This window comes from Mytilus trossulus, chromosome 5 (genome assembly GCF_036588685.1).
Source record: "Mytilus trossulus isolate FHL-02 chromosome 5, PNRI_Mtr1.1.1.hap1, whole genome shotgun sequence".
Taxonomy (NCBI): Eukaryota; Metazoa; Mollusca; class Bivalvia; order Mytilida; family Mytilidae; genus Mytilus; species Mytilus trossulus.
The window spans coordinates 48,404,690-48,430,197 of NC_086377.1; the positions used below are offsets into that span (position 1 = coordinate 48,404,690).

A 25,508-nucleotide genomic window follows, 5' to 3' on the forward strand; every position below is an offset into this window, starting at 1 on the left:
TTTCTAAAAGATTACTAAGATCTACGAAAAATGGTTAAAAATTGACTATAAAGGGCATAACTCCTAAAGGGGTCAACTGACCATGTCGGTCATGTTGACTTATTTGTAAATCTTACTTTGCTTAACATTATTGCTGTTCACAGTTTATCTCTATCTATAATAATATTCAACATATTAACCAAAAACAGCAAAATTTTCTTAAAATTACCAATTCAGGGGGAGCAACCTAACAACGGGTTGTCCGATTTGTCTGAAAATTATGGGCAGATAGATCTTGACCTTAATAACAATATTACCCCATGTCAGATTTGCTCTAAATGCTTTTGTTTTTGAGTTATAAGCCAAAAACTGCATTTTACCCCCTATGTTCTATTTTTAGAGATGGCGGCCATCTTGGATGGTTGGCCGGGTCATCGGACACATTTTTTAAACTAGATACCCCAATGATGACTGTGGCCAAGTTTGGTTAAATTTGGCCCAGCAGTTTCAGAGAAGAAGATTTTTGTAAAAGTTAACGACGACGACGACGGACTACGGACGCCAAGTGATGAGAAAAGCTCACTTGGCCCTTCGGGCCAGGTGAGCTAAAAAACCAATACAAATACAAGTACTAATACTTTATTCATAATGTTATAATGTTCTGCCTTCTTGGCTTTTCTTTCTCCAACTGGAGTATCATACCCTGCAAGATGTGAACAGTATTAGTATGGTTTTCCTCCATTTTCCTTATCACTTCTTGTAATTGTTTTATCTGGGAGGATTTTTCCCCCCAACACATCGGTCTAATACTTTCTGTATGTCTATCCAGTTGTTCTCTGAAAAACAAATATTATAAAAATAAAAAGAACAAAGCAGACATATATAAAACAAACACTGATCCAACAAAACAGTTATATCATTGTCTATTAATTTAAGACAGAAAAAGCATATTGAAGAAATAACACCTTTATCAAAAAATGATTTTTATATATAATTGAGACTATGTATAAAGAAAGATACCTCGATATTTTTTTCCTATAAACAATGTAGTTGTGTGTATCTGTATCGTTGATGGTTACTATATCTTTTCCTTTTAATGCTTCTTTCTCTATTTTTCTCACTGTTACACTCTAACAACGTTCAAAGATAATCATTGATTATCAGCCAGAGAGTTTTTTTTTGTTCAGCGCTTAATCTTAAAGTATCCTACCCCATTTTTTTACTTGAAATAATGATTAAGGTCATATCTCGTGTTAGTTTCATATGTTTTATAAATATACTACGTTATGACATTACATCTTGATTTTTGGTTTGTAAAAAAAATAAAAAATACAATAAAAAAGCAACTTACCTTTTCATCTTCTGGTCATTTTCTTTATCCTCTGTTATTAACTGTCTTTTTACTCCTTTTTTGCTGAATAAAAACAATCATATACAATATATACAAAATTGATTCATTGGTTGTTGGCAAATATTTCATGTATATTAGGTCAAAAATATATTAACAATAAACACAATAGATAGGTTTTGTAATAGGGTGGTCCGCGGGAGATCCAGGTCGGAGAAATTTAGACTACCACGGGAAATCGGAGGGTATATTGCATAGGGACAGAAATTTAGCCTTGCGACAGGTCACATATGGATCCACTGGTAGAGCTGTTGCAAGGTTTCTTAACGTGCAATAAGCGTGACACTTTCTTTACACGAGACATCATATTTTCGGCCCTATTCTGACTCGACGTATCTGCAAATTTGTACATCATATACCGAAAAGTCACATAACTAAAACTTATCTCGGTGATTTCTTTTTTTCTTCAGGTGACAAAAGTAAACTCTCTCTTGAAGAGTCCACCTCATCGAATCTCTTTACACCACTACAAAATTAAACGTCCAGTTCTGAATATCAACGAATGGTTAATTTTTATGTTTATTCTTGGAATGAAAATGAACTAAACAAATTGGTTTTTACATAAATGTTAACAGCACATTCCCAGTTGGGACATAAAAAGGATATTTTTTGTGAAATCAGTCACGAGTTACAAAAAAATAATGTTATTGTCGATACATTCGTGTCCCTACTTCTTAATTTCGTTTAGTTAGGTACAATATTCCTACAAAAAATACAAGAAGAGACAAGGACACTTACGATATTTGTTCTTCTTTAAAGACCGTGCCAAAATGAATGGGGCTACTCTCCTCCCCTCTCTCATCTCCCCCACTCCATGGGAATTCTTGTAAGAATAAATCAGTCTGCGAACTAAAAAGAGATAAATCATTAATGTTTTCTTGTACATAAACTAAAATATGTTATAGGTAATTGAAAGATATCAAACTTCCATTATTCAAATTGATTATTTAAAAGAACTTTAATTGAAAAAAAACATGAATGTTTATGAAATAAATCAAAAACGAAAAAAATCGATGGTAACGATTTTAGAATGAACTTAGAATGTTTATAAATCAAATAATTACTCACTCGGTCCGGTCCAGTTGTATACCGAATTCTCGTCTGGTAACAAATTTGCCATTTTTCTTTTCTTTTGTAAAAAAGTATAAAACATCAGAACTTTCGTAAATTGACACATACGCACACATCTACGTATAAATTTAAAGTTAAAAAATTAATTAGAAATAAAGTTTATTCTAAATTAAGCAAGTCAGTTGTTTAACCACAAAAAATATTTTTGTTTCACATATTCTTATAATTGATTGGAATCAAAACTATTTTGTCTAAAACTGTATCGAAATTGATTTAAAAAAAAAATTAAAACCCTTATTTTAAGACAAAAAAAATAAGTAAAGTTATCAATAAATGCACATACCTTTCTCGGAATCAAGATTTAGCTTTAAGGTGAGTCGAATGTAGTTTGAAATTCTTACTTTTTAACAGTTGTTTTTATATCAAGTTAAGGCCACCTGGTCCTTAATACAGTCTAATTAAATTCCTCTCGTTTTTTCCCCATCATGAAACATCAATCAAAATTGTGATTAACCTAAATTTTGGGAAAAAAACAGATAAAAAAAAATATGTGTAAAAGTTAGATTCGAATAGTTTTTCCGTAAACATATAATTCATTTATTCACTTTTTATTTTTAAAATCATATAATAATAAAAAATAAATAGTAAAAAATGCATGCATCGTGTATCCGTCCTCCCTCGTTATCACATATTGACCGCGAAATACTTATTGACCGCGAAATAAAAATGGCAGGACGTGTGATTTTTTCATTAGGACTATTCATATAGTTAAAGGAAGAGAAATGTGTCCGTGGATTTCGAGTCTGTAATAGAGTATCTGAGACAATGCTGAGATGTGGAAGGATTGTGAGGTGCATCACAGTGCACCACCCCACCACCTTTGTGATATGTCAGTCCCCATCAACTGTAGTAAAATCCACTAGCCCGACGCCCGGGGCTGCAGCATTTAGGCCTCGGGCAACAAAATTTGTAACCCAATATGCCCGACGGACTAGTGACAGAAAATTCTTGGCGTTTCTACAATTGAAAGGGGTAACTCCCCTCATGACCTTTCTATCTTAGTCAATCAGATTCGACTACGTCATCAGAATGTTAACTTATTTTGTACAAGTTTGAAATAGAAATAACTATGAATGGATCCCGAACTTTCAATATCGATGTATCAGTACAGGCTTTAGATGCAACCTGATTGTACCTCCTTCTAAATAATGTATTGCAATATAAATGTGAATCCTTTTTGACAGCAGAAACCTGACTTTTGTCAGAAGTAACTTTTGAAACATGTGCACATGTTATGGACGCCATATTTTTATTGTTTACATACTGTAAAGAAGCCTCCAGAACCATGATCTAAACATAAACAGTCTCCGGAGAACAACTACATAACACTGAAATGTAACACACAGAGAAACAGACCAAGCATCAGACTAATTCCCACGTGAATAACAAATATAACATCAAAACCAAATACATGAATTTGGGATAGATAAGTACCGTGACACGTCTTATCGCAATGTGAATGTACACTAAAAAATAAGAGAAAACAAACGACGCAACGTTAAAATGTAACACACACAGAAACGGACAATATAAACCCTCCAATCCTTTATATACCCCTGTATAGCAGTGTTAAAGGCTTGTATCATGTCGGGATTTGGGAAACTCATTATTACAGAATATTCAGTAAATATTCAATTATCAATCTGCTAATGCCAGTAATTGGATAGTTTTTGCCAAGTTTTGGGTATCCAATTTGCACAAATCTACTGTACATGGATAAAAATTGTTAACTTTGTATAGTTCATCGTTATTGCAGCAGACTCTGAATTTGTGAGGTATACTAGGGCTAGCAGTTCTTCCAACAGGGCTAGTAAAATCGTGCTACCAATTAGCCGTGGGCTAGTGAGCTAATACAAAATTTCTTAACCCCTGAGTACGGGTTGGGTCGGGGGCTGGCATAAGCATCAATGGATGCAAAGTTGAAGGTAAGATTTATTATGAATCTCTGTCTAAATATATATATATATTGTATCTTTTGATGTCTTTAATCATTCCCCCCCTTTTTTTTTTCTTTCTGTTTATTGCATATAGACACAAAAGTATATTTATTTCTCAAAGTATCTTCGAAACCACTGTTAAATTACAACCTAAATACTTCAACGTATGCCCAGAAAATTATACAAAAATATTTATTTTAATTTATTGTTAAATTTACCAACAAAAATCATTTTAAGAACGAGTGTATCCAACAAATAAATTTCATTTGTCATAAAAACGATGATAGAAAATGTCCCAGTCGTAGGTAAACAATTAAAAGTTTTAACAACATCCAAGAAGTGATGACAGCTTATATCAACATCAAAATGAATTTTGAGATGACCCCTTACCGATAAACTTCCGAAGTGTTTAGAGGAGTGGTAAGGGATTTTTATATTTTAATTTATTTTTATTCCTGATTGCTACTATACAAACAAGTTACATAAAAAAAACCTGTATAAACTGAATATACCAGCTAGATTCATAATAAAGAAGCTGTATTTATAAATTGAATATGATACAAGCCTTGTATATACATACAAATTGTTTTGAAACGGCTCCTCGATTTTATTAGAAACATCCGGTTTTTACATCATAACCATCTATATTCGAACAAGTGGAATGTATAGTTAATTCTTACACTTTTCTTAAAACAGTTCTTGGAAAGAAGATAGGTGAAGAGAGAACAGAGGAGATTCTTGTGAAGAATATAACAGAAGAGAGCACAGAGCCAGAGGAGGAAGCACAAGAAGAGGCCACATTTGTCTTCAGGTGGTCTGTGTGGCAACCCCACCTCCATGTGAGGAGAAGGAGACCATTCTTGGTATGTTAATGATGAAGAAAGAATAAATAAAATGTGAAAAGCAAGAACATATACATCTCATCTACAACCATGTTATAAAAAAAGATATATTTCCCGCTACAATTTTATAATCATGTAGGAAAATCCTGAGTGAGACTTTATTATAAAAAATAAGAAAGATGTAGTTAGCGATGAGGGTTCCTGGTGTAACTACAAATGCATTGGATGTTGAAGACAAGACTACTTAAAGTTTTACACATTTTTAGTGGCCTCCTGTTTTTAAATGAATTAATGTTATGTACATCTGTAAAAGTCTCTGATCTAGAAGAAAGTCTTTTATCAGAGACATATATATACACATATGTCTCTAACTTTATATAGATATATCAAATGTGTATGAAAATGTGGTATGAGTGCCAATGAGACAACTCTCCATCCAAGTTACCATTTTTATAAAAGTAAACCGTAATAGGTCAAGGTACAGCCTTCAACACGGAGCATTTGAAATCAAATATCAGAACAAAAAAAACTTATTACACATGAGAGAGTAAAACGTTCATGAGAAAAAAGTTGAAAATCATACACAGTGTTTTTATTTTTAACACAAAACTATTGAGTTTCTCTTATCATAAATATTTTTTTCCCAGATAAACTCATCAGTGCAGTGGCGGGGATAACAGTCACTGTCATAACCATTCTGATTATAAGAGTGGTCAAGAGGAGGCAAAAGGTGGCCAGGAGAAGGGTCTCACTGAGAACACCTCACCGACCCATCATGAGGAGGTGGACCTCCACACCGAACTTGTGATTTTTCATGTTAAATGAAATGTAAATATATTTAGACTTAAAATATAAATTATATCTGTGGTTTTTTTTAACAAACTCTTTTGTGAAATGCAATAAAATAAAGGATGTCTCATATTATTATACTAATGACTGGGTCATTGCATGCAATACCTATAATTTTTTTAATCACAATCATGCCCCCTTGTATAAAAGTAAAAATTTTAAAAAGGGGGGAGACCATCATTTTGGGATTTCTTCCGTTGGTACAGTATCTATTAATATTTTCAAATATATTGATATTCAGATTTTTGATAAAATAAAACATAATAAAAACATTAATATGTATAAATATAAGGGTTAAATGTATGTATATACACTTTTCTTTATATCTTTTTTATATCTTCAATCAAAATTGTTATTACAACCACAGATATAATTTCAATATAGTGTAGAATAGTTTTTTGTATGTACATATTTGTGTGTGTGTGTGTGTGGTTTTGGGTTAAAATATTTGTTTAGGGTTACATTTATAAAGATTAGATGTGGTATGATTGGTAATGAGGGAGCTATTCACCAAGTGAAGGGATCCGATATGTAACTATTGATCAACATATTGTACTGTCTTGAACACTGAACAAATTACAATTGCAATTAGTCCAGTCAATCTAGCATATATTTGACCCTAACCCGAAAGTAATTGCAACAGAAGATATTAAAGTTTTAATCTTTAGTATTATACTCCAAATATACATAGAAAAAAGTCCCAAAAAATCTAACTTGAGGAAGACTAAAAAATTCACCATTTAAAATTCCTATGGAGATTTGCATTGAAAAGGGAGATAACTCTAGCAAAAAAGGCAGAAATATCAATAAAAATTGATACAAAATTATAACTTTACCGCTTCTATTCATCAAAATGTATTGCTTTTTGAATTTTTAGCGGTGTTTAGAGTATAACAAAGAACTCTAAGGGTGTTTTCATATATTTTATCTAGCTATAATCTTGATTTCGTAATTCATTATTTTACCATTTATTGAATATTTCAACATGTCAAGGTAAAGAATCTCAGATTAAATAAAAACGATTAAGCATGTATCCTTTTTTTTGTGGTTTAAAGTTTCTTTAGACTAGTGAGTTGCTGAAAAAATAGAATATACAGATATAAACAATACCAAATTTTCATATTATTTTTTCAAAATGGTTACAAAGCTTCAAATTTGCAATTTCTTTAATGAAAAATGCATGAAAAAAATAAAACTACCCATAAGACTTCGGTTTTGTACATTTCATGGGCAGAAGATTATATAGTTTAGTCATATACAAACTTATAACCCCATCAAAGTATAATACTTTACATAAATTTCAAGAAAAACAACCAAAAACTGACCAAAAAAAGACTAATTTTTGTAAGAGTTATCTCCCCTTCCAATGTTAATTTCCATAGGAAATTAAAAATGCTGATTTTGAGTTTTCCTCAAGTTAGATTTTATGGGACTTTTTTCTGTGCTTATAATGGGCATAATGCTATAGATTAGAACTGAAACATTTTCTGTTGCAATTAGTTTGGGGTTAAATCTTAGTTTGACTGGACTAAATGTACAGAACATCCTTTAGTGTTTTTAATTTGACTATTATTAATTTCAAATATTTAAGTAGAACACAACTGGATTTTTATTTATTATTTTACCAAATATTTTCACACAGGTTCCCCCCTCTTATATTGATACAATTGAACCACTTTTTTACTGTTTTTATTTTAGAAAGTAAACATTGATATCCTTTGAAAAAAGTCCTTCAAATTAATTTTACAGTAAATAATATAAGCAATTTTACTCTGTCATAATGTTACCTTGAATAAATATTTTATCTGTGTGTAATAATGTTGTTTTTATTTTGTGGTAAACGTTTATTTTATTTCATGATTAGAAGCTTTTTATACGACCGCAAAATTTGAAATCTTTTCGTCGTATATTGCTATCACGTTGGCGTCGTCGTCGTCCGAATACTTTTAGTTTTCGCACTCTAACTTTAGTAAAAGTAAATAGAAATCTATGAAATTTTAACACAAGGTTTATGACCACAAAAGGAAGGTTGGAATTGATTTTGGGAGTTTTGGTCCAAATATTTTAGGAATTAGGGGACAAAAAGGGCCCAAATAAGCATTTTCTTGGTTTTCGCACTATAACTTCGGTTTAAGTTAATAGAAATCTATGAAATTTTGACAAATGGTTTATGACCACAAAAGAAAGGTTGGGATTGATTTTGGGAATTTAGGTTTCAACAGTATGGGAATTAGGGGCCAAAAAAGGGCCCAAATAAGCATTATTCTTGGTTTTTGCACAATAACTTTAGTTTAAGTAAATAGAAATCAATGAAATTTAAACACAATGTTTATGCCCACAAAAGGAAGGTTGGTATTGATTTTGGGAGTTTAGGTCCCAACAGTTTAGGAATAAGGGGCCAAAAAGGGACTCAAATAAGCATTTTTCTTGGTTTTCGCACCATAACCTTAATATAAGTAAATAGAAATCCATGAAATTTGAACACAAGGTTTATGACCATAAAAGGAAGGCTGGTATTTATTTTGGGAGTTTTGGTCCCAACAGTTTAGGAATAAGGGGCCCAAAGGGTCCAAAATTGAACTTTGATTGATTTCATCAAAATTGAATAATTGGGGTTCTTTGATATGCCGAATCTAACTGTGTATGTAGATTCTTAACTTTTGGTCCCGTTTTCAAATTGGTCTAAATTAAGGTCCAAAGGGTCCAAAATTAAACTTAGTTTGATTTTGACAAAAAATGAATCGGTTGGGTTCTTTGATTTGCTGAATCTAAAAATGTACTTAGATTCTTGATTATTGGCCCAGTTTTCAAGTTGGTCCAAATCGGGGTCCAAAATTAAACTTTGGTTTGATTTCATCAAAAATTGAATAAATGGGGTTCTTTGATATGCTAAATCTAACTGTGTATGTAGATTCTTCATTTTTGGTCCTTTTTTCAAATTGGTTAACATTAAGTCCAAAGGTAAGTTTAATTTTAACAAAAATTGAAATTTTGGGGTTCTTTGATATGCTGAATCCAAACATGTACTTGTATTATTGAGTATGGGCCCAGTTTTCAAGTTGGTCCAAATCAGGATCCAAAATTATTATATTAAGTATTGTGCTATAGCAAGAAATTTTCCATTGCACAGTATTGCGCAATGGCAAGAAATATCTAATTGCACACTATTGTGAAATAGCATTTTTTTTTTAATTAGAGTTATCTTTCTTTACTTAATCAACTTAAATCTTTGTTATATACAATATACAATGTATATTCACTTTTTACTACCAACTGATAAATTAAAATGATCTTTACCATTCAGTGATAACAAGCAGTTTTTTTTACATCTTAATATTTTATGATGTATCTAAATGAGTAGTTATTGTTGCAAACTCCAGAAATTTGAATTGAGATTAGTTTTGAAATAAGGGAAAGGGGGATGTGATTAAAAAAATTGGGTTCAATTTTTCTCATTTGAAATTTCATAAATAAAAAGAAAATTTCTTCAAACATTTTTTTGAGAGGATTAATATTCAACAGCATAGTGAATTGCTCTAGGAGAAAACAACAATTTTAAGTTCATTAGAACACATTCCTTCTGTGTCAGAAACCTATGCTGTGTCAACTATTTAATCACAATCCAAATTTAGAGCTGAATCCAGCTTGAATGTTGTGTCCATACTTGCCCCAACCGTTCAGGGTTCAACCTCTGCGGTCGTATAAAGCTACGCCCTGCGGAGCATTTGATTTTTTATGTATGAATAAAACAGTATCTGGGTGTACCTTTTTTATGATTAGTTTAGTTAGTATTATATGATGTTATGCTTTGTTATGTGTGATTCAGTACCAGGTGTACTTTTTGTGTTTTATAAATGTTATTGTAGTTGTATTTGTTGTATTATCACATGTTTTATTTAAATGGTTAAAGGAGAGTATTGTGCCAAACATGTGGGGAGGGAGAGATAACTTTGTTTTTCACGGGGGTGTGATACTTTCAAAAATTTTCGAAAAACTAAGGATTTTCTTACCCCAGGAGTAGATTACCTTAGCCGTATTTGGCACAACTTTTTTGGAATTTTAGGTCCTCAATGCTCTTCAACTTTGTATTTATTTGGCTTTTTAACTATTTTGATATGGGCGTCACTCATGAGTCTTATGAAGACGAAACGCGCGTCTGGCGTATAAAATTATAATCCTGGTACTTTTGATAACTATTTACACCACTGGGTCGATGCCACTGCTGGTGGACGTTTCGTCCCCGATGGTATCACATGCCCAGTAGTCAGCACTTCGTTTTGGCATGAATATCAATTATATGGTCATTTTCATAAATTTCTGTTTACAAAACTTAAATTTTTTCGAAAAACTAAGGATTTTCTTACCCCAGGAGTAGATTACCTTAGTCGTATTTGGCACAACTTTTTGGAATTTTGGGTCCTCAATGCTCTTCGACTTTGTATTTATTTGGCTTTTTAACTATTTTGATATGAGCGTCACTGATGAGTCTTATGAAGACGAAACGCGCGTCTGGCGTATAAAATTATAATCCTGGTACTTTTGATAACTATTTCAGTAATATACAAATGTGATTTTTTTTTAACAATCAATAAGTATAAAAAGCATAACCCATGTTTTTTTTCTCTCTTTCGCTTATTTCTTATTAAAATATTCTAACATATTAATTTATCTTTACACAACTTAGTTATTTTCTTCATTTTTTTTATTAGACATGATTATACTGATTAATTTTCATTTTGAGTCTTTGTAATGTATTTTTTGTTTTTGTTATATGTAATAAACATATTTTTGAATGTACAAAATGTGATGTTCCATCCCATAAAAAAGAACAGTAACAATTGTATATAACTAAAATCACCAGTTTATTAGTCCATTCATCAGGAAAGTTTATGCTACGTACACATTAATTATCTAAGCGTTATAGGAATTTTTACACCGTGGGATTATAATCATTTAAACAAGCCGAATCACAAAAATCATATGAATCAAAACTTACAGGGCTGAAGAAGATGCCTCATCAAAGATTCTATTTTCATAGAACCCTTTCCCGGTACTGTAAAAATAAAAAAAGAAGTTTTGAATATCTACGATCGGAAAACATACATGTTGAAACATAAGATAAAATGTATGCACATCCTTTTTTTTAAGATAATAAATACAAATTTATCATCCGAAAACGAAAAAAAAAAAACCATAAAAGAATAAATAATGTGTTGCATGTTGAAAAGAAACATTTTCATTCCAAGAATAAACTTGGGAATTGTTGACCAAAAAAAAAACCTCCAATAGTAAGTAAAATGCTGTTCATATTGACATATCAAGTTACAAGAAAAGCAAATGAAACTTACGAAACTTTTGGTTTGAAAGTCGTTCCGAAATGGATGGGACTGCTCTCCACTCCCATCTCCTCAGTCACCAAATCCTGGCATATCCTCGAGAAATCGATTCATTTGAGAACTGTAAGGAATAAGAAGATAAATCATTCATCTTTATCGTTCACACTTACTGTAAACCGGGAAATTTTCGCGCCGTCTTTATTTCGCGATTTACTTACACGATCCTAATTCGCTCCGTTTTGAATTCGCGATTTTCCAGTGGCCTCGATAAATATTTTCATAAATGATTTGGAAAGTGAACAGCTTTACATATATCTTAAATTAAAATGATAAAATCAATCAGAAATCTTCTGTTTTCGGTTCATTAATGTTAAAGAAGATTAAAAGCTAAGCATGTTTCAATGCACGTAAAAACAAATACACAATAATAGAAAAGTAAACCTAATGAAGAATTAATTAAAATAAATAGCTGTCAGGATTATTGCTAATTAATCGATATTTTGATCAATCTGTGTAGTAGATTCAACGAGGTGATATCTTTATTACTGATTGACAGGTGTCGTTAACATAATTTTAATGAGTGTTGTTTACATAGCAATATCCGTAATGTTCGCTTCAGTAATATAACTGATTTGAGTTAAAGACATGACTTTTAACATTGCTTTTCATTAAGAGATACATTTATAATTTAAATTATATAGTTGTCGTCTTTGAAATCAGTGTTATACAGTAGTCCTATAGATATTATATTCATATACATAGATATAAGAAGATGTGGTATGATTGCCAATGAGGCAACTCTCCATCCATGCACAATTAGTAAAAGTTAATGTATTTAAAAGAGTTTTTCCTTGATATTTTCGCGGTCGTTTTATTTCACGTTTCATTTCTTACCGCGTAAATAGCGAAAATAAAACTACCACGAAAATTTCCCTGTTTACAGTATTGAAATATATTTGATAATCCTGGTACCTTTGATATCTAATTATGATATTGAAAAGACAAATTGTTTCAATCGTTCAAAAATTTAAATTGATTATTAATGAGACTTTAGATTGAGTAAAACGAATGTGTGCAAAATAATTTCAACAAAGGAAACGTTTTTTTTTTTAATTTCCGCTCAAAAAATTTCTTGAAAACCAAAATTTAGCAGGTGATTTGAAACATATGCTAAATAAGGGCGATCGAGTTATAGAAAGTAACATGGTTCATTCGGGGTCATTTAATACTGAAACCCTCACCCGTCATTTACTATATGAAACAGAGCAAGAAAACAATATATTTAAAAAAAATACTACAGGTCATATGACTTGAAAATCAATTAACGTATCTTATTCAGAAATATAGACATACTTATAACACTCACCAGCATTCTTCAATTGTAATTTGTGGAATTTTGCGATTTTTGAAACAGCTGAGAGGAGCGGAAAGGGGCACGAATAATAGCTTTATTCCAAAAAGTGAAACTTCTACTGGTTGCAAGGTAGACATAATATACACAAGTGACAGGAAATATACATTACACGATAAAAATGTTAAACATGTCAATTTGATATTTATTGTGACAGATATTGACAAACATTCGTTTATGGGATAATAACCAACTAAAATGTTGACCTCAATTTGGACAATAACCATGTTTGTTAATTTCTAATGTTATACTGATAAAGAAAGGAACGTGGGCGTAACATCAATTGAATGATAGCTATACCAGTGGAATTTCTACTTTGAGACGTCTTGTATTTCTGAATTTGTTAGGCAAGTCACGATTTTGACATTCTTAAGATTTAAAGTAAAATGATTTCTAAACAAGTTAAACAAAAGTAAAGATAGTTAAAGGTGTTCATGAAAAAAGTTTCCTTAAACCATTTAACTGTTTTCTTACAGGGAAATAATTTAAACAAAAATGTTTTTCTTTATTGTTGTTGTAAAAGAGGAACGAAAGATGCCAAAGGGACAGTCAAACTCAGAAATCAAACTGTCAACAACATGGCTAAAATGAAACAGTCATACAATAGTTCACATGAAACACATAGAAAACTAAAGATTAAACAACACGAACCCCACCAAAAACTAGAGGTGATGTGCTCCGGAAGGTTAGCAGATTCTGCTCCACATGTAGCACCCGTCGTGTTGCTTATGTTGATTGATTGATTGTTGGTTGCTTACCGTCCAGTGGCAAATATTTCATGCATATTCAGGACGAGAACAAGTTAACAATAAATACAATAGGTGGGTTGATATAGTAGAGGCCATCTGGGATGATGGTCGGGGAAATTTCAACAGCCACTTGAAAATGAGGGTATAATGGATAGGGACAGAAATTTTGCCTTGCAACAGACCCCTCAATGACTTGTTGCAAGTGTTCTTAACGTGCAAAAAGCGTGGCACTCTCTTTACACGAGGCATCGGATTTAACGTCCCCCTTCTGACCGGACGTGACTGCAAACTTGATACATCCCGCACAGCCAAACGGACGCCCCACTTCGGCAAGCGTTTTACTGCCGGTCGGGAGAAGACCAATTGACCATATTTCTATACCCCAGTCACCCTTGGGGATGCTTATGTTATGTAAAGGTTTTGTAATCGCTTTTAATTTATTTTAGTAAAAGCAGCGAGAAATGGTATATGTATACCCACTCCTTTTGACTTCAGTATTACCTATGTTCGAATAAATTTTGGGACAAACAGGAATACCTATTATAAATGACCTCCTGTATACCCTCGTAGTATTCTCAATCTTCCCGCAAAAGTTGACACACTTTATTGTTGAGTTCTTTGATATACGTCAGAAAGCTGGTTTATAAAATTAGGTATGTCGGTACCAAGCACCTGGTGGGCGCAGGGTAAATCATGTAAAATGAAGGAAGCTGTCAAAATACCTAACATAATAGCCAAACTCATATTAAGTCAACCTGGCCTGAAAGAGTTGAAACCTTTTACCAGTTGTGATTTGTAATAAATTCATACAGAAATCACCGTTTTTATAATTCTTTCTTTAGGACATCAGGGTAAAACGAGTGACGTCTTTAAACCGCCGCCCGACAGCATATGGCCAAATTGGCAATACTAATGTATGTTTGATTGATTGAATGTTGGTTGCTTAACGTCCAGTGGCAAATATTTCATGCATATTCAGGACGAGAACAAGTTAACAATAAATACTATAGGTAGGTTGTTATAATAGATGATGGTCGGGGAAATTTGGACTGCCACTGGAAAATGAGGGTATATTGGATAGAGACAGAAATTTTGCCTTGCAACAGGTCACCTACGGACCCCTGAAAGAGTTGTTGCAAGGGTTCTTAACGTGCAAAGAGCGTGGCACTCTCTTTACACGAGGCATCGGATTTAACGTCCCCCTTCTGACCGGACGTGACTGCGAACTTAATACATCCCGCACAGCCAAACGGACGCCCCACTTCGGCAAGCGTTTTACTGCTGGTCGGAAGAAGACCAAGTGACCATTTTTCTATACCCCAGTCACGTGCACCCTTGGGGGTGTATATTTGAACAGCAATCTGTACAAACTTACAGTAAAAGAAAAATTATTCCAAACCATGAGGAAGGGACAATATTTCAGGATCAAAGGACACACGATCAACAACCAAAATCTGTTCATTAACACAGATTATGCCACAGTAAGTAATATTACACTTAGGTTATAGATGTCTGGACATCTACTATCATAAATGTCAGATGTATAAAGACTATTTTCAAAACTTACTACGTACTATATTTGACCTTAAGATTTATTTATTCAAGCTTCATTGGCGAGCCTTGTGTATACGCACGTAACGCACATCTGGTGTACAAAGTTGTAATCTAGGTACTACTATCATCATAAGATAATTACTATATATATATTATGTAAATGTTGCAAAAAAGAATTTCAGTAAAAATCTCTGGTTTTGAAACAGCTACTGGCACTGAAAAGAAACACATGACCTATATTTACGTACACAAGTTGGTTTCGAATTGGACAATTGGTCGCCAAAAACCCGTATACACATAATTGCCCATCCCTTCCAACCGTGATATATCGTTTTGACAATAAATATAATTTGATTTTTTTTAAACTTTACTTTTTTAATTTTTGAATACAAGAACCAGATGCTCCGCAGGGCGCAGCTTTATACGACCACAGAGGTTGAACCCTGAACAGTTGGGGCAAGTATGGACACAACATTCAAGCTGGATTCAGCTCTAAATTTGGATTGTGATTAAATAGTTGACACAGCATAGGTTTCTGACACAGAATGAATGTGGTCTAATGAAGTTAACATTTTTGTTTTGTCTTTGAGCAATTCACTATGCTGTTGAATATTAATCCTCTCAAAAAAGTTTGAGAAATTTTCTTTTTATTTATGAAATTTCAAATGAGAAAAATTGAACACCCCCGAATTTTTTTTTTTCCACATCCCCCTTTCCTTTACTCATTTAAATACATCATAAAATATTAAAATGTAAAAATACTGCTTGTTATCACTGAATGGTAAAGATTTAATTAATCAAAAATCTAAGTAGATATAGGAAGATGTGGTGTGAGTGCCAATGAGACAACTCTCCAGCCAAATAACAATTTAAAAATTAAACCATTATAGGTTAAAGTACGGCCTTCAACACGGAGCCTTGGCTCACACCGAACAACAAGCTATAAAGGGCCCAAAAATTACTAGTGTAAAACCATTCAAACGGGAAAACCAACGGTCTAATCTATATAAACAAAACGAGAAACACGTATATATTACATAAACAAACGACAACTACTGTACATCAGATTCCTGACTTAGGACAGGTGCAAACATTTGCAGCGGGATTAAACGTTTTAATGGATCCAAACCTTCTCCCTTTTTCTGAAACAATAGCATAACATCACAACACAGAAAAACATACGATAAAATATCAATTGGCAGACTTAACTCAATCAAAAAACGTATGATTACACAATGAACGAATAAATTTGATCTGCGATATCTGAATACAAACGCACAGTTAATTAAATATTAGAGACAAACATTCATGACCAAAAGGCTAACAAACAAATTCAAATACATGTTTGGATTCAGCATATCAAAGAACCCCAAGAATTCAATTTTTGTTAAAATAATACCAAGTTTAATTTTGGACCAATTTTGGACTCTTTGGACTTTAATGTAGAACAATTTGAAAACAGGACCTTGTGTTTAAATTTCATAGATTTCTACTCACTTATACTAAAGTAATGGTGCGAAAACCAAGAAAAATGCTTGTGTGGGGCCCTTTTTGACTCCTAATTCCTAAACTGTTCGGACCTCAACTCCCAATATCAATACCGACCTTCCTTTTGTGGTCATAAACCTTGTGTTTTCATTGATCTCAATTTATTTAAACTAAATTTATTGTGCAAAAACCAAGAATAATGCTTATTTTGGCCCCTATTTCCTAAACCTTTTGAACCAAAACTCCCAAAATCAATCCCAACCTTCCTTTTGTGGCCATAAACCTTGTGTCAAAATTTCATAGATTTCTACTTACTTAAACTAAAGTTATTGTGCGAAAACCAAGAAAATGCTTATTTGGGCCCATTCCTAAAATGTTGGGAAAAAAACTTCTATTCACTTTTACTAAAGTTAGAGTGCAAAAACTAAAAGTATCCGGACGACACCAACGTGATAGCAATATACGACGAACAAAATTTCAATTTTTGCGGTCGTATAAAAATTCTATGAATTATTTATCTATTTATTGTTTGCACAATTTAGTAATAATGACACATTTATTCTAAAAACAGTTGTTGGCATGACACGGGTTATGTTCTTCTCATATATGTTATGATGGTATGCGTATAAAAATTCTATGAATTATTTATCTATTTATTGTTTGCACAATTTAGTAATAATGACACATTTATTCTAAAAACAGTTGTTGGCATGACACGGGTTATGTTCTTCTCATATATGTTATGATGGTATGATACTAAACCCCTAACGGGAAGGATTGTGCCTGATGTTCATATGATGAAATCATAATCTTTCAGTCAGTCTAATTGAAGTCGGGACCTGGCATGTCAGTTAACTGCTAGTAGTCTGTTGTTATTTATGTATAATTGTCATTTTGTTTATTTTCTTTGGTTACATCTTCTGACATCAGACTCGGACTTCTCTTGAACTGAAATTTAATGTGCGTATTGTTATGCGTTTACTTTTCTACATTGGTTAGAGGTATAGGGGGAGGGTTGAGATCTCACAAACATGTTTAACCCCGCCGCATTTTTGCGCATGTCCCAAGTCGGGGCCTCTGGCCTTTGTTAGTCTTGTATTATTTTAATTTTAGTTTCTTGAGTACAATTTGGAAATTAGTATGGCGTTCATTATCACTGAACTAGTATATATTTGTTTAGGGGCCAGCTGAAGGACGCCTCCGGGTGCGGGAATTTCTCGCTACATTGAAGACCTGTTGGTGACCTTCTGCTGTTGTTTTTTATTTGGTCGGGTTGTTGTCTCTTTGACACATTCCCCATTTCCATTCTCAATTTTATGTAAAGTTGATCATGCGTTTCTGTATCTTTTATTTTTAAATCGAATTCCAGATTATGGAAATAGACCCATTTGAAGTGGACGAGACCCACATTAAGGCGCTTATTGGGGGATGTCGACAAAAAAAATTTGTTGCTCCAAGACCAACTAGTTGCCATTTAAGGCTCATTGGTTAACATTGCTTTTCATTAAGAGATACCTTTATAATTTAAATTATATAGTTGTCGTCTTTGAAATCAGTGTTATACAGTAGTCCTATATATATTCTATTCATATACATAGATATATGAAGATGTGGTATGAGTGCCAATGAGGCAATTCTCCATCCATGCACAATTTTTAAAAGCTAATGTATTTAAAAGAGTTTTTCCTTGATATTTTCGCGGTCGTTTTATTTTCACGTTTCATTTCTTACCGCGAAAATAGCGACAATAAAACTACCGCGAAAATTTCCCTGTTTACAGTATTGAAATATAATTGATAATCCTGGTACCTTTGATATCTAATTATGATATTGAAAAGACAAATTGTTTCAATCGTTCAAAAATTTAAATTGATTATTAATTGGACTTTAGATTGAGGTTCGTGTTGTTTATTCTTTAGTTTTCTATGTTGTGTCATGTGTACTATTGTTTTTCTGTTTGTTTTTTTTTATCATTTTTAGCCATGGCGTTGTCAGTTTGACTGTCCCTTTGGTATCTTTCGTCCCTCTTTTAAAGTAAGTATCGTAATAAATTTGATATATCTGTAGTTTATAAACCACCAATTAATCATTCGTTTTTTAACTAATTGATATTTTATTTTAAGACATGATATTTAAATAAGTAGTTGATATCTTGATTCTCTGGATATCTTAGTAACCGCGACTTTTTAGATCTGTACGAATTCGATAAATACCCTACCATATTCGTTCATTTGTTTATGGTTTATATTTTTTTGTATCGATCTGATGGATCAAATATTTTTCGATTGTTTCTATAGCACTTTTGTTGTCCTGTTTATCACTGTATCGTGCGTGAGAGGTGTTGGGAGGTTGAGCGCCCGCAAACATGGTTAGCCCCACCATATTCATTAATCAGTAGCATGTACTTCGATGGTTGTCGTTGGTTGATTGGTTTCTCATAGTATAAGTATTTACTTGAAACGGACTTCCGATTATTATTATCAAGATACTGCTTGAATACTTACAACTTCGTATCAAGTATGCCATTTTTGCACGTATCTTAATCATTTCTTATTATTAAATCTTTCAATTTTTTTAGTATATATTTGTTTAGGGGCCAGCTGAAGGACGCCTCCGGGTGCGGGAATTTCTCGCTACATTGAAGACCTGTTGGTGACCTTCTGCTGTTGTTTTTTATTTGGTCGGGTTGTTGTCTCTTTGACACATTCCCCATTTCCATTCTCAATTTTATGTAAAGTTGATCATGCGTTTCTGTATCTTTTATTTTTAAATCGAATTCCAGATTATGGAAATAGACCCATTTGAAGTGGACGAGACCCACATTAAGGCGCTTATTGGGGGATGTTGACAAAAAAAAATTGTTGCTCCAAGACCAACTAGTTGCCATTTCAGGCAATGAAAATATAGATTTTTCCGTTGATCCAACTGCCAAAGTAAGTGCATACATGTTGATATTCCTAATTTTGATCATGCACTTCTTGTTTTTGTCACACGGAAATACTATTATGATTCAGTTGCAATACTGGTTTAAAATAATCCATCAGTTGTATCCCCATAAGAGAAATTGGTTATTTCTAAATATTACAAAGGATGAAACATATAGGCGAGGGATACCTGATGAGAATAAGTTTGGTTTTCAAGACCATAACTGAAACACAAATTCTTTTTTTAGAAAACTCACAAAAGATATAACAAAAAGTATGAGTTTATAGAAAAATATGGAAATAAATGCAGAAGAATGTATACCATAACCGGAAATATTTATCATACACTCAGCTAATCAGCTCTTATAATTATTTTAAAAGTATGCACATAGAAAATTGAATTACAAACAAAGGATTATGATAAGATATACTGAACCCGATTGATTTTAAAAGATCAAACAAGATGAGAGATTCGTGCTCTATATAGCCTCTTGTTCAATAATATTTAACTTTAAGAAACAAAAAGTCCTGAATCCCATAAACAATAAAGATTAACAACTGTTATCTAAAGGAACCAACTGAAACACCAGAACGTCCAGAGGAAACATCAGATCAACAAACTGAAGCACAAGAACAACCACAGGAAACACAAAAACAACAAATTGAAGCACAAGAACAACCAGAGGAAACGCTAAAACAACAAATTGAAGCACAAGAACAACCAGACGAAACACAAAAACAACAAACTGAAGCACAAGAACAACCAGAGGAAACACAAGAACAACAAATAGAAGCACGAGAACCAGAGGAAACACAAGAACAACAAACTGAAGCACAAGAACAACCAGAGGAAACACATGAACAACCAAAGGAAACACAAGAACAACAAACTGAAGCACAAGAACAATCAGAGGAAACACAAGAACAAACTAAAACATTTAACATTATTGTAAGCAACTGTAATTCCTCGTTCCCTATCTTGAGTCATGTTAGTGATATTGTTTTATCTGTGTAACATGATGAACTCATTGCACTTATATTACATAACATAAATAACCTTTGACCGTTTTCCTTACCTGACATGGACTTTGGATCTATTTACGAAATATATTTCATGTTCTTGATTGTGGCGAGATTTTCTCACAGTTTTCTAGGATCTACGGACTTCTGGTGTGAGAAGCTCCTGTCAAGGCCCCCGACAGGATGGTTATGCTGGCCTTGAACTATATAAGTAATGAGCAATGCCATATTAAATACATTGGCCGAACTTTGATTTCAATGTTGCACTAGTAGAAACTAGTAAATGCCCTCCGTGGCAACTTCTCAAACCAAAACTGATTTTTTTTTATCTCCGTAAGTACAAAAAAATAGAGGCTCTTAAGAGCTTATAACGCTCACCTTGGTCTATAGTATATGAAAAACAGACCAAAACACAAAAACTTAACTTTAACCACTGAACCATGAAGATGAGGTCAAGGTCAGACTACACCTGCCAGTTGGACATCTTACAGTCCTTCCATTCACCGAATATACTAGACCTATTCCTTATAGTATCTAAGATATGGACTTGACCACCAACACTTAACCGTGTTCACTGATCCATGAAATGAGGTCGAGGTCAAGTGAAAACTGTCTGACGGGCATGAGGTCCTTGCAAAGTACGCACATACCAAATATAGTTATCCAATTACTTATAATAAGAGAGAATTTAACATTACAAAAAATCTTAACTCTTTTTTCAAGTAGTCACTGAACTATGTAAATGAGGTCAAGGACATTGGACATGTGACTGACGGAAAGCTTGTAACAAGAGGCATCTATATACAAAGTATGAAGCATCCAGGTCTTCTACCTTCTAAAATTTAAAGCTTTTAAGTAGTTAGCTAACGCCTCCGCCGCCGGATCACCATCCCTATGTCGAGCTTTCTGCAACAAAAGTTGCAGGCTCGACAAAAATCGTTAAGCTGACAAGAGCAACCTAACTGAATCTGCTCTCATGCGCCGGAAAGTAATCTTCATGATGTTAATGGTTCTTTCAGTAAACTTTATGATAAGGGTGAATATTAGGTAATTTTATTGCAATTTTTAACAATTCAGGAATGTATCTGACTATAAATAATAAACTCATCATAAATATCAGAACTAAATTTAGTATATACGCCAGACGCGCGTTTCGTCTACAAAAGACTCATCATTGACGTTCGAATCCAAAACAGTTAAAAAGGCCAAATAAAGTACGATGTTGAAGAGCATTGAAGACCAAAATTCCTAAAAGTTTTGCCAAATACAGCTAAGGTAGTCTATGCCTGAGGTAGAAAATCCTAAATGTTTCAAAATATTCAAAAAACGATTTTTCTTCACTGTTGATCGTTTTAATGATGAAACTATCAGACTTCAAGTAACAGCACATGAAGTGACAATTTTATTTTTACGTCACACAGGTAATGAAAAAATAATTTGTCGTTTACATTACGAAGAGGTGCAGCTAACGATTTTTCCAATACAGCTCTGATGCGGAGGATTGTAGGATGTAAATGTTAAAACTACTTTTTTAGGTTCTAAAACGGAGTACATATACACGAAATACTGAAACATACAACTCAGTTATTACAAAATCGTCTAAAGAAATAATGACCAGAAACTTTGCCCGACATCTGTGGATATACGTAGCAGCAGTTGCGGGGTTCACAATAAACCCCAGTGCGATGTAATTCTTCTTGCCATTTTTTTTTTTATTTAGTTGAACAACTAAAATCCAGTAATTCAATGGATGAAGCACATCACTTTATCCTTTTTCACACTTCTGAATAGTATACATCTCTTTTCCAAATTATAGGCTTTGTTTTTCAAGATGTGCGCATTCTACTGCCATAAAGCTGCGTCTCTTAAAGCCATATTTATGCCCCACCTACGATAGTAAAGTCTATGCCTGAGGGAAAAGAAGGGGGGGGGGGGGTCCGGGTCCGTAGGTGGCCTGTTGCAAGGCAAAATTTATGTCCCTGTCCTACATATCCTGATTTTCAAGATGCAGTCCAAATTTCCCCGACTATCATCCCAGATGGCTTCTTTTGTATCAACCCACTTATTGTAATTATTGTGAACTTGTTCTCGTCCTGAATTAGCAAGAAATATTTCCCACTGGACGTTAAGCAACAAACAATCAATCAAGCCTTATTTTCTTTAGTTGTGATGCAGTCACAATATCGTTACCCTGGTTAAGGAAATGTCTTTATCCAGACTTCAGTGTTGTAGCAATACGATCACCTGGACCATCCTGTGCTTCACAACAGTTATTTGAGGTAATTTCTTCGATATGGAACAGTGCACTTATTGTTTTATTGCTTTTATAACATCCTGCATTGTCGAACCATAAATGCAATCCATCTATCTTTGTCTAAAATCACTGGGATGATGTGATATTTGATTTTGAAATGTGTGGACAAATCCAAAACTTTTAAAATAATTTCCTATTTGGGGAAACACAATTCTAATGTGCAAATTATTACCCCTCTTAGCAGTCCAGTTGTTTCGATACTCACAGTACCTACTGGGTAGATATTTCATTGCCCAACCAAAGTCTAGGGACACCTCTGAAGTTGACATATTTTCTAATAGTTAAGATGCATCACCATCTTGATTCCTAGATCTTACAAAGTGTTGCTGATGACCGCCTGATTGACTTTGTAATAGTTTCTTTTTCAATCTTTTCTTAGATTCTTGACCTAGTTGCATTGATAAAGGGATCAAAATGGGGTTAACATGTTAACAACACCTCAGCTTTAGCGAAAACAGTTAACACCAATTTTTACTTGATATCAGATGACAGTGGTGTTAAAATTTCAATAACATTTAAAAACCATATTGAACAATTTTAAGATCTGAAAAGGTATTTTGATTGTTCTGATTGATAATGGGAACTTTTATATCAAAACGGCGGGTGTACATGTGCAACCTTTAAAAACACAAGAGTTCGTTAATCTTCATTCCAGTTTTAATGTACTTGTATACATAACGAGTTCTGAAAAAAAATCCGGAGTTTACCGAGGTCTCAATTTTCTCAACCCCTCTGTATTTTGAGCATAGTAAGCGAAAGAATAAAGTATTTTTGTCGTTTTTCAAATACACAGATTGACGTCTCTTCGTTTTGTGTAGAAAATTCAGATTGAACACAGTGACTCTTATAAGTGAAAACCATGTGTGTGTGACTTGGGCGCAACTGGCTGTGAAATGTTTTGTCCCGTCATAGGCAAATTGGTTGAAAGTATGAAAGAAAACACATCACGCACTTGGTCCTCTGGAAGACGATTGGTAGAATGGGGAGCTCTTTTGGACATTTTAGAGTTCTGCAAACAGTGCAAAATGGGTCTTTATCTGCCAACCGATGAATTTGTGAAAAGGGAAATGAAATGCGTTTTTTTTCTGGGTACATGTATGTTCAACTTTGTACTTGTTTTGCTTTATAAATATATTGATATGAGCGTCACCGACGAGTCTTATGTAGACGAAACGCGCGTCTGGCGTACTAAATTATAATCCTGGTACCTTTGATAACTATTCAATGTTGTCCATGCATGGAGTTTGACTCATCAGATAATATTCCACGGTAAAAAGTATATTGTGAAGAAAACACTGATATCCCATTAGGTAAGAATACAACCAATAAGATTCAAGTAGCCTATTCCTTCTGCTGTTGTTTGTTTATCTGCTCTCGCCGCGATATAGCCTTTTTGTGCTAATGCGGCGCAAATCAACCAACAATCAATCAATCAATCAAACGGTGTATTTCAGATTTTGCTCTATATAGTCCAGCTGATTGGTGCATTTTTTCAAAATAATTGTGGGTTTGATGATAAAAGCATGTAACTTTGCACCATGGTAGATCTATATATGGTAGTCAGTTTCAGCTATTGATCCACCCTGAAAAATCGAATACGGTGGCCACATTTAAGAAGGCTGACAATCAGTTAACTGTTTTAAATTACAGCAAATAACATTCAACGTTTAAAGTAAGTCATGGTGGTATATAAACGTTAAGCAAATTAAATGGTGGACATTTCAAAATGACCGCCAAAAATGTAAAAAATAAATAAAAAAATGACTCTGTTGATATTCATTTCGAATTGCTATTTGCAGTTAATACTTCGTTCTAAGGATTGTGTCTCCATAATCCATGGCTTGCACGATATTTTAATCAAATATCCCTTAAATGGAAACATTCGATCGTTTTCGTGACGCCTTTGTGATTTGTTCAACTGTGTACCATCTAAATCACAAATGATGATTTAAATAAATAAGAAGTGGTATGATTGCTTATGAGACAAATCTCAACAAGAGACCAAATATCACAAAAATAAACTATAAGTCATCAGACGGCCTTCAACTATGAGTAAAGCCCATATACCACATGTTCGACCCCCTCTTGTCCGATTCATAGTACATGTATTTTTTTCCCAAAGAAAATTTGTCAATGCTGTGTGATTTGATCCTTATTTTTTCATATGTGATGTCTACAAATGAGTTTTTAAAGCAGTTGTTGACATGTTATGTTCTTCTCATATATGTTATAATGGTATGATACTAAACCCCTAATGGGAAGGGTTGTTTCATTTCATTTCAAACTTTCACATTTGATAAAATTTAAGATAACAAAATTAAAAAGATGTTGGTATACTTAACATATACCAACATGTTTCTAATTTGACTTATCAAGCTATTTAACCAATAACACCTGCTGACCCTCCTTGAACACTTTAGATTATCCCCTTGTTCTATAAAAGGGTTTCCTCAAGGGTGACTGGGGTATAGAAGTATGGTCACTTGGTCTTCTCCCGACCGGCAGTAAAACGCTTGCCGAAGTGGGGCGTCCGTTTGGCTGTGCGGGATGTATCAAGTTCGCAGTC

The 25,508-nt window shown here is 33.4% G+C and overlaps 2 protein-coding genes and 1 long non-coding RNA gene across 3 annotated transcripts; 1 reads left to right on the forward strand and 2 right to left on the reverse strand.

Annotated features, from left to right (window-relative positions):
* Positions 1 to 622: 622 nt before the first annotated feature.
* Positions 623 to 2,507, reverse strand: LOC134718028 (uncharacterized). The gene is made up of 4 exons (XM_063580529.1): positions 2,456 to 2,507; positions 2,126 to 2,276; positions 1,331 to 1,393; positions 623 to 815 (listed from the first exon to the last, which is right to left on the reverse strand). Exons 1-4 carry the CDS (start codon positions 2,505 to 2,507, stop codon positions 623 to 625), a joined length of 459 nt encoding a protein of 152 aa, XP_063436599.1.
* A 274-nt stretch (positions 2,508 to 2,781) lies between these two features.
* On the reverse strand, positions 2,782 to 12,985 carry LOC134719697 (uncharacterized). The gene is made up of 4 exons (XR_010107668.1): positions 12,849 to 12,985; positions 11,495 to 11,603; positions 11,143 to 11,199; positions 2,782 to 2,972 (listed from the first exon to the last, which is right to left on the reverse strand). It is a non-coding gene; the product is annotated as an uncharacterized LOC134719697 (long non-coding RNA).
* A 2,057-nt stretch (positions 12,986 to 15,042) lies between these two features.
* LOC134718029 (uncharacterized) lies at positions 15,043 to 20,623 on the forward strand. Its single transcript, XM_063580530.1, has 2 exons — positions 15,043 to 15,123; positions 20,180 to 20,623. The coding sequence occupies exons 1-2, from the start codon at positions 15,043 to 15,045 to the stop codon at positions 20,621 to 20,623; spliced, it is 525 nt and encodes a 174-aa protein (XP_063436600.1).
* The last annotated feature ends 4,885 nt before the right edge of the window (positions 20,624 to 25,508 follow it).

Bases quoted from the DNA above. Each gene is read 5' to 3' on its own strand.
- LOC134718028 (XM_063580529.1), bottom strand. From the start codon at position 2,507: ATGGCAAATTTGTTACCAGACGAGAATTCGGTATACAACTGGACCGGA. The intron at 2,277-2,455 runs GTGAGTAATTAT...AACATATTTTAG, and splicing joins ATACAACTGGACCGGACCGA to TTTATGTACAAGAAAACATT. The intron at 1,394-2,125 runs GTAAGTGTCCTT...GTTTTTATTCAG, and splicing joins TTTAAAGAAGAACAAATATC to CAAAAAAGGAGTAAAAAGAC.
- LOC134718029 (XM_063580530.1), top strand. From the start codon at position 15,043: ATGAGGAAGGGACAATATTTCAGGATCAAAGGACACACGATCAACAAC. The intron at 15,124-20,179 runs GTAAGTAATATT...TGTTATCTAAAG, and splicing joins TTAACACAGATTATGCCACA to GAACCAACTGAAACACCAGA.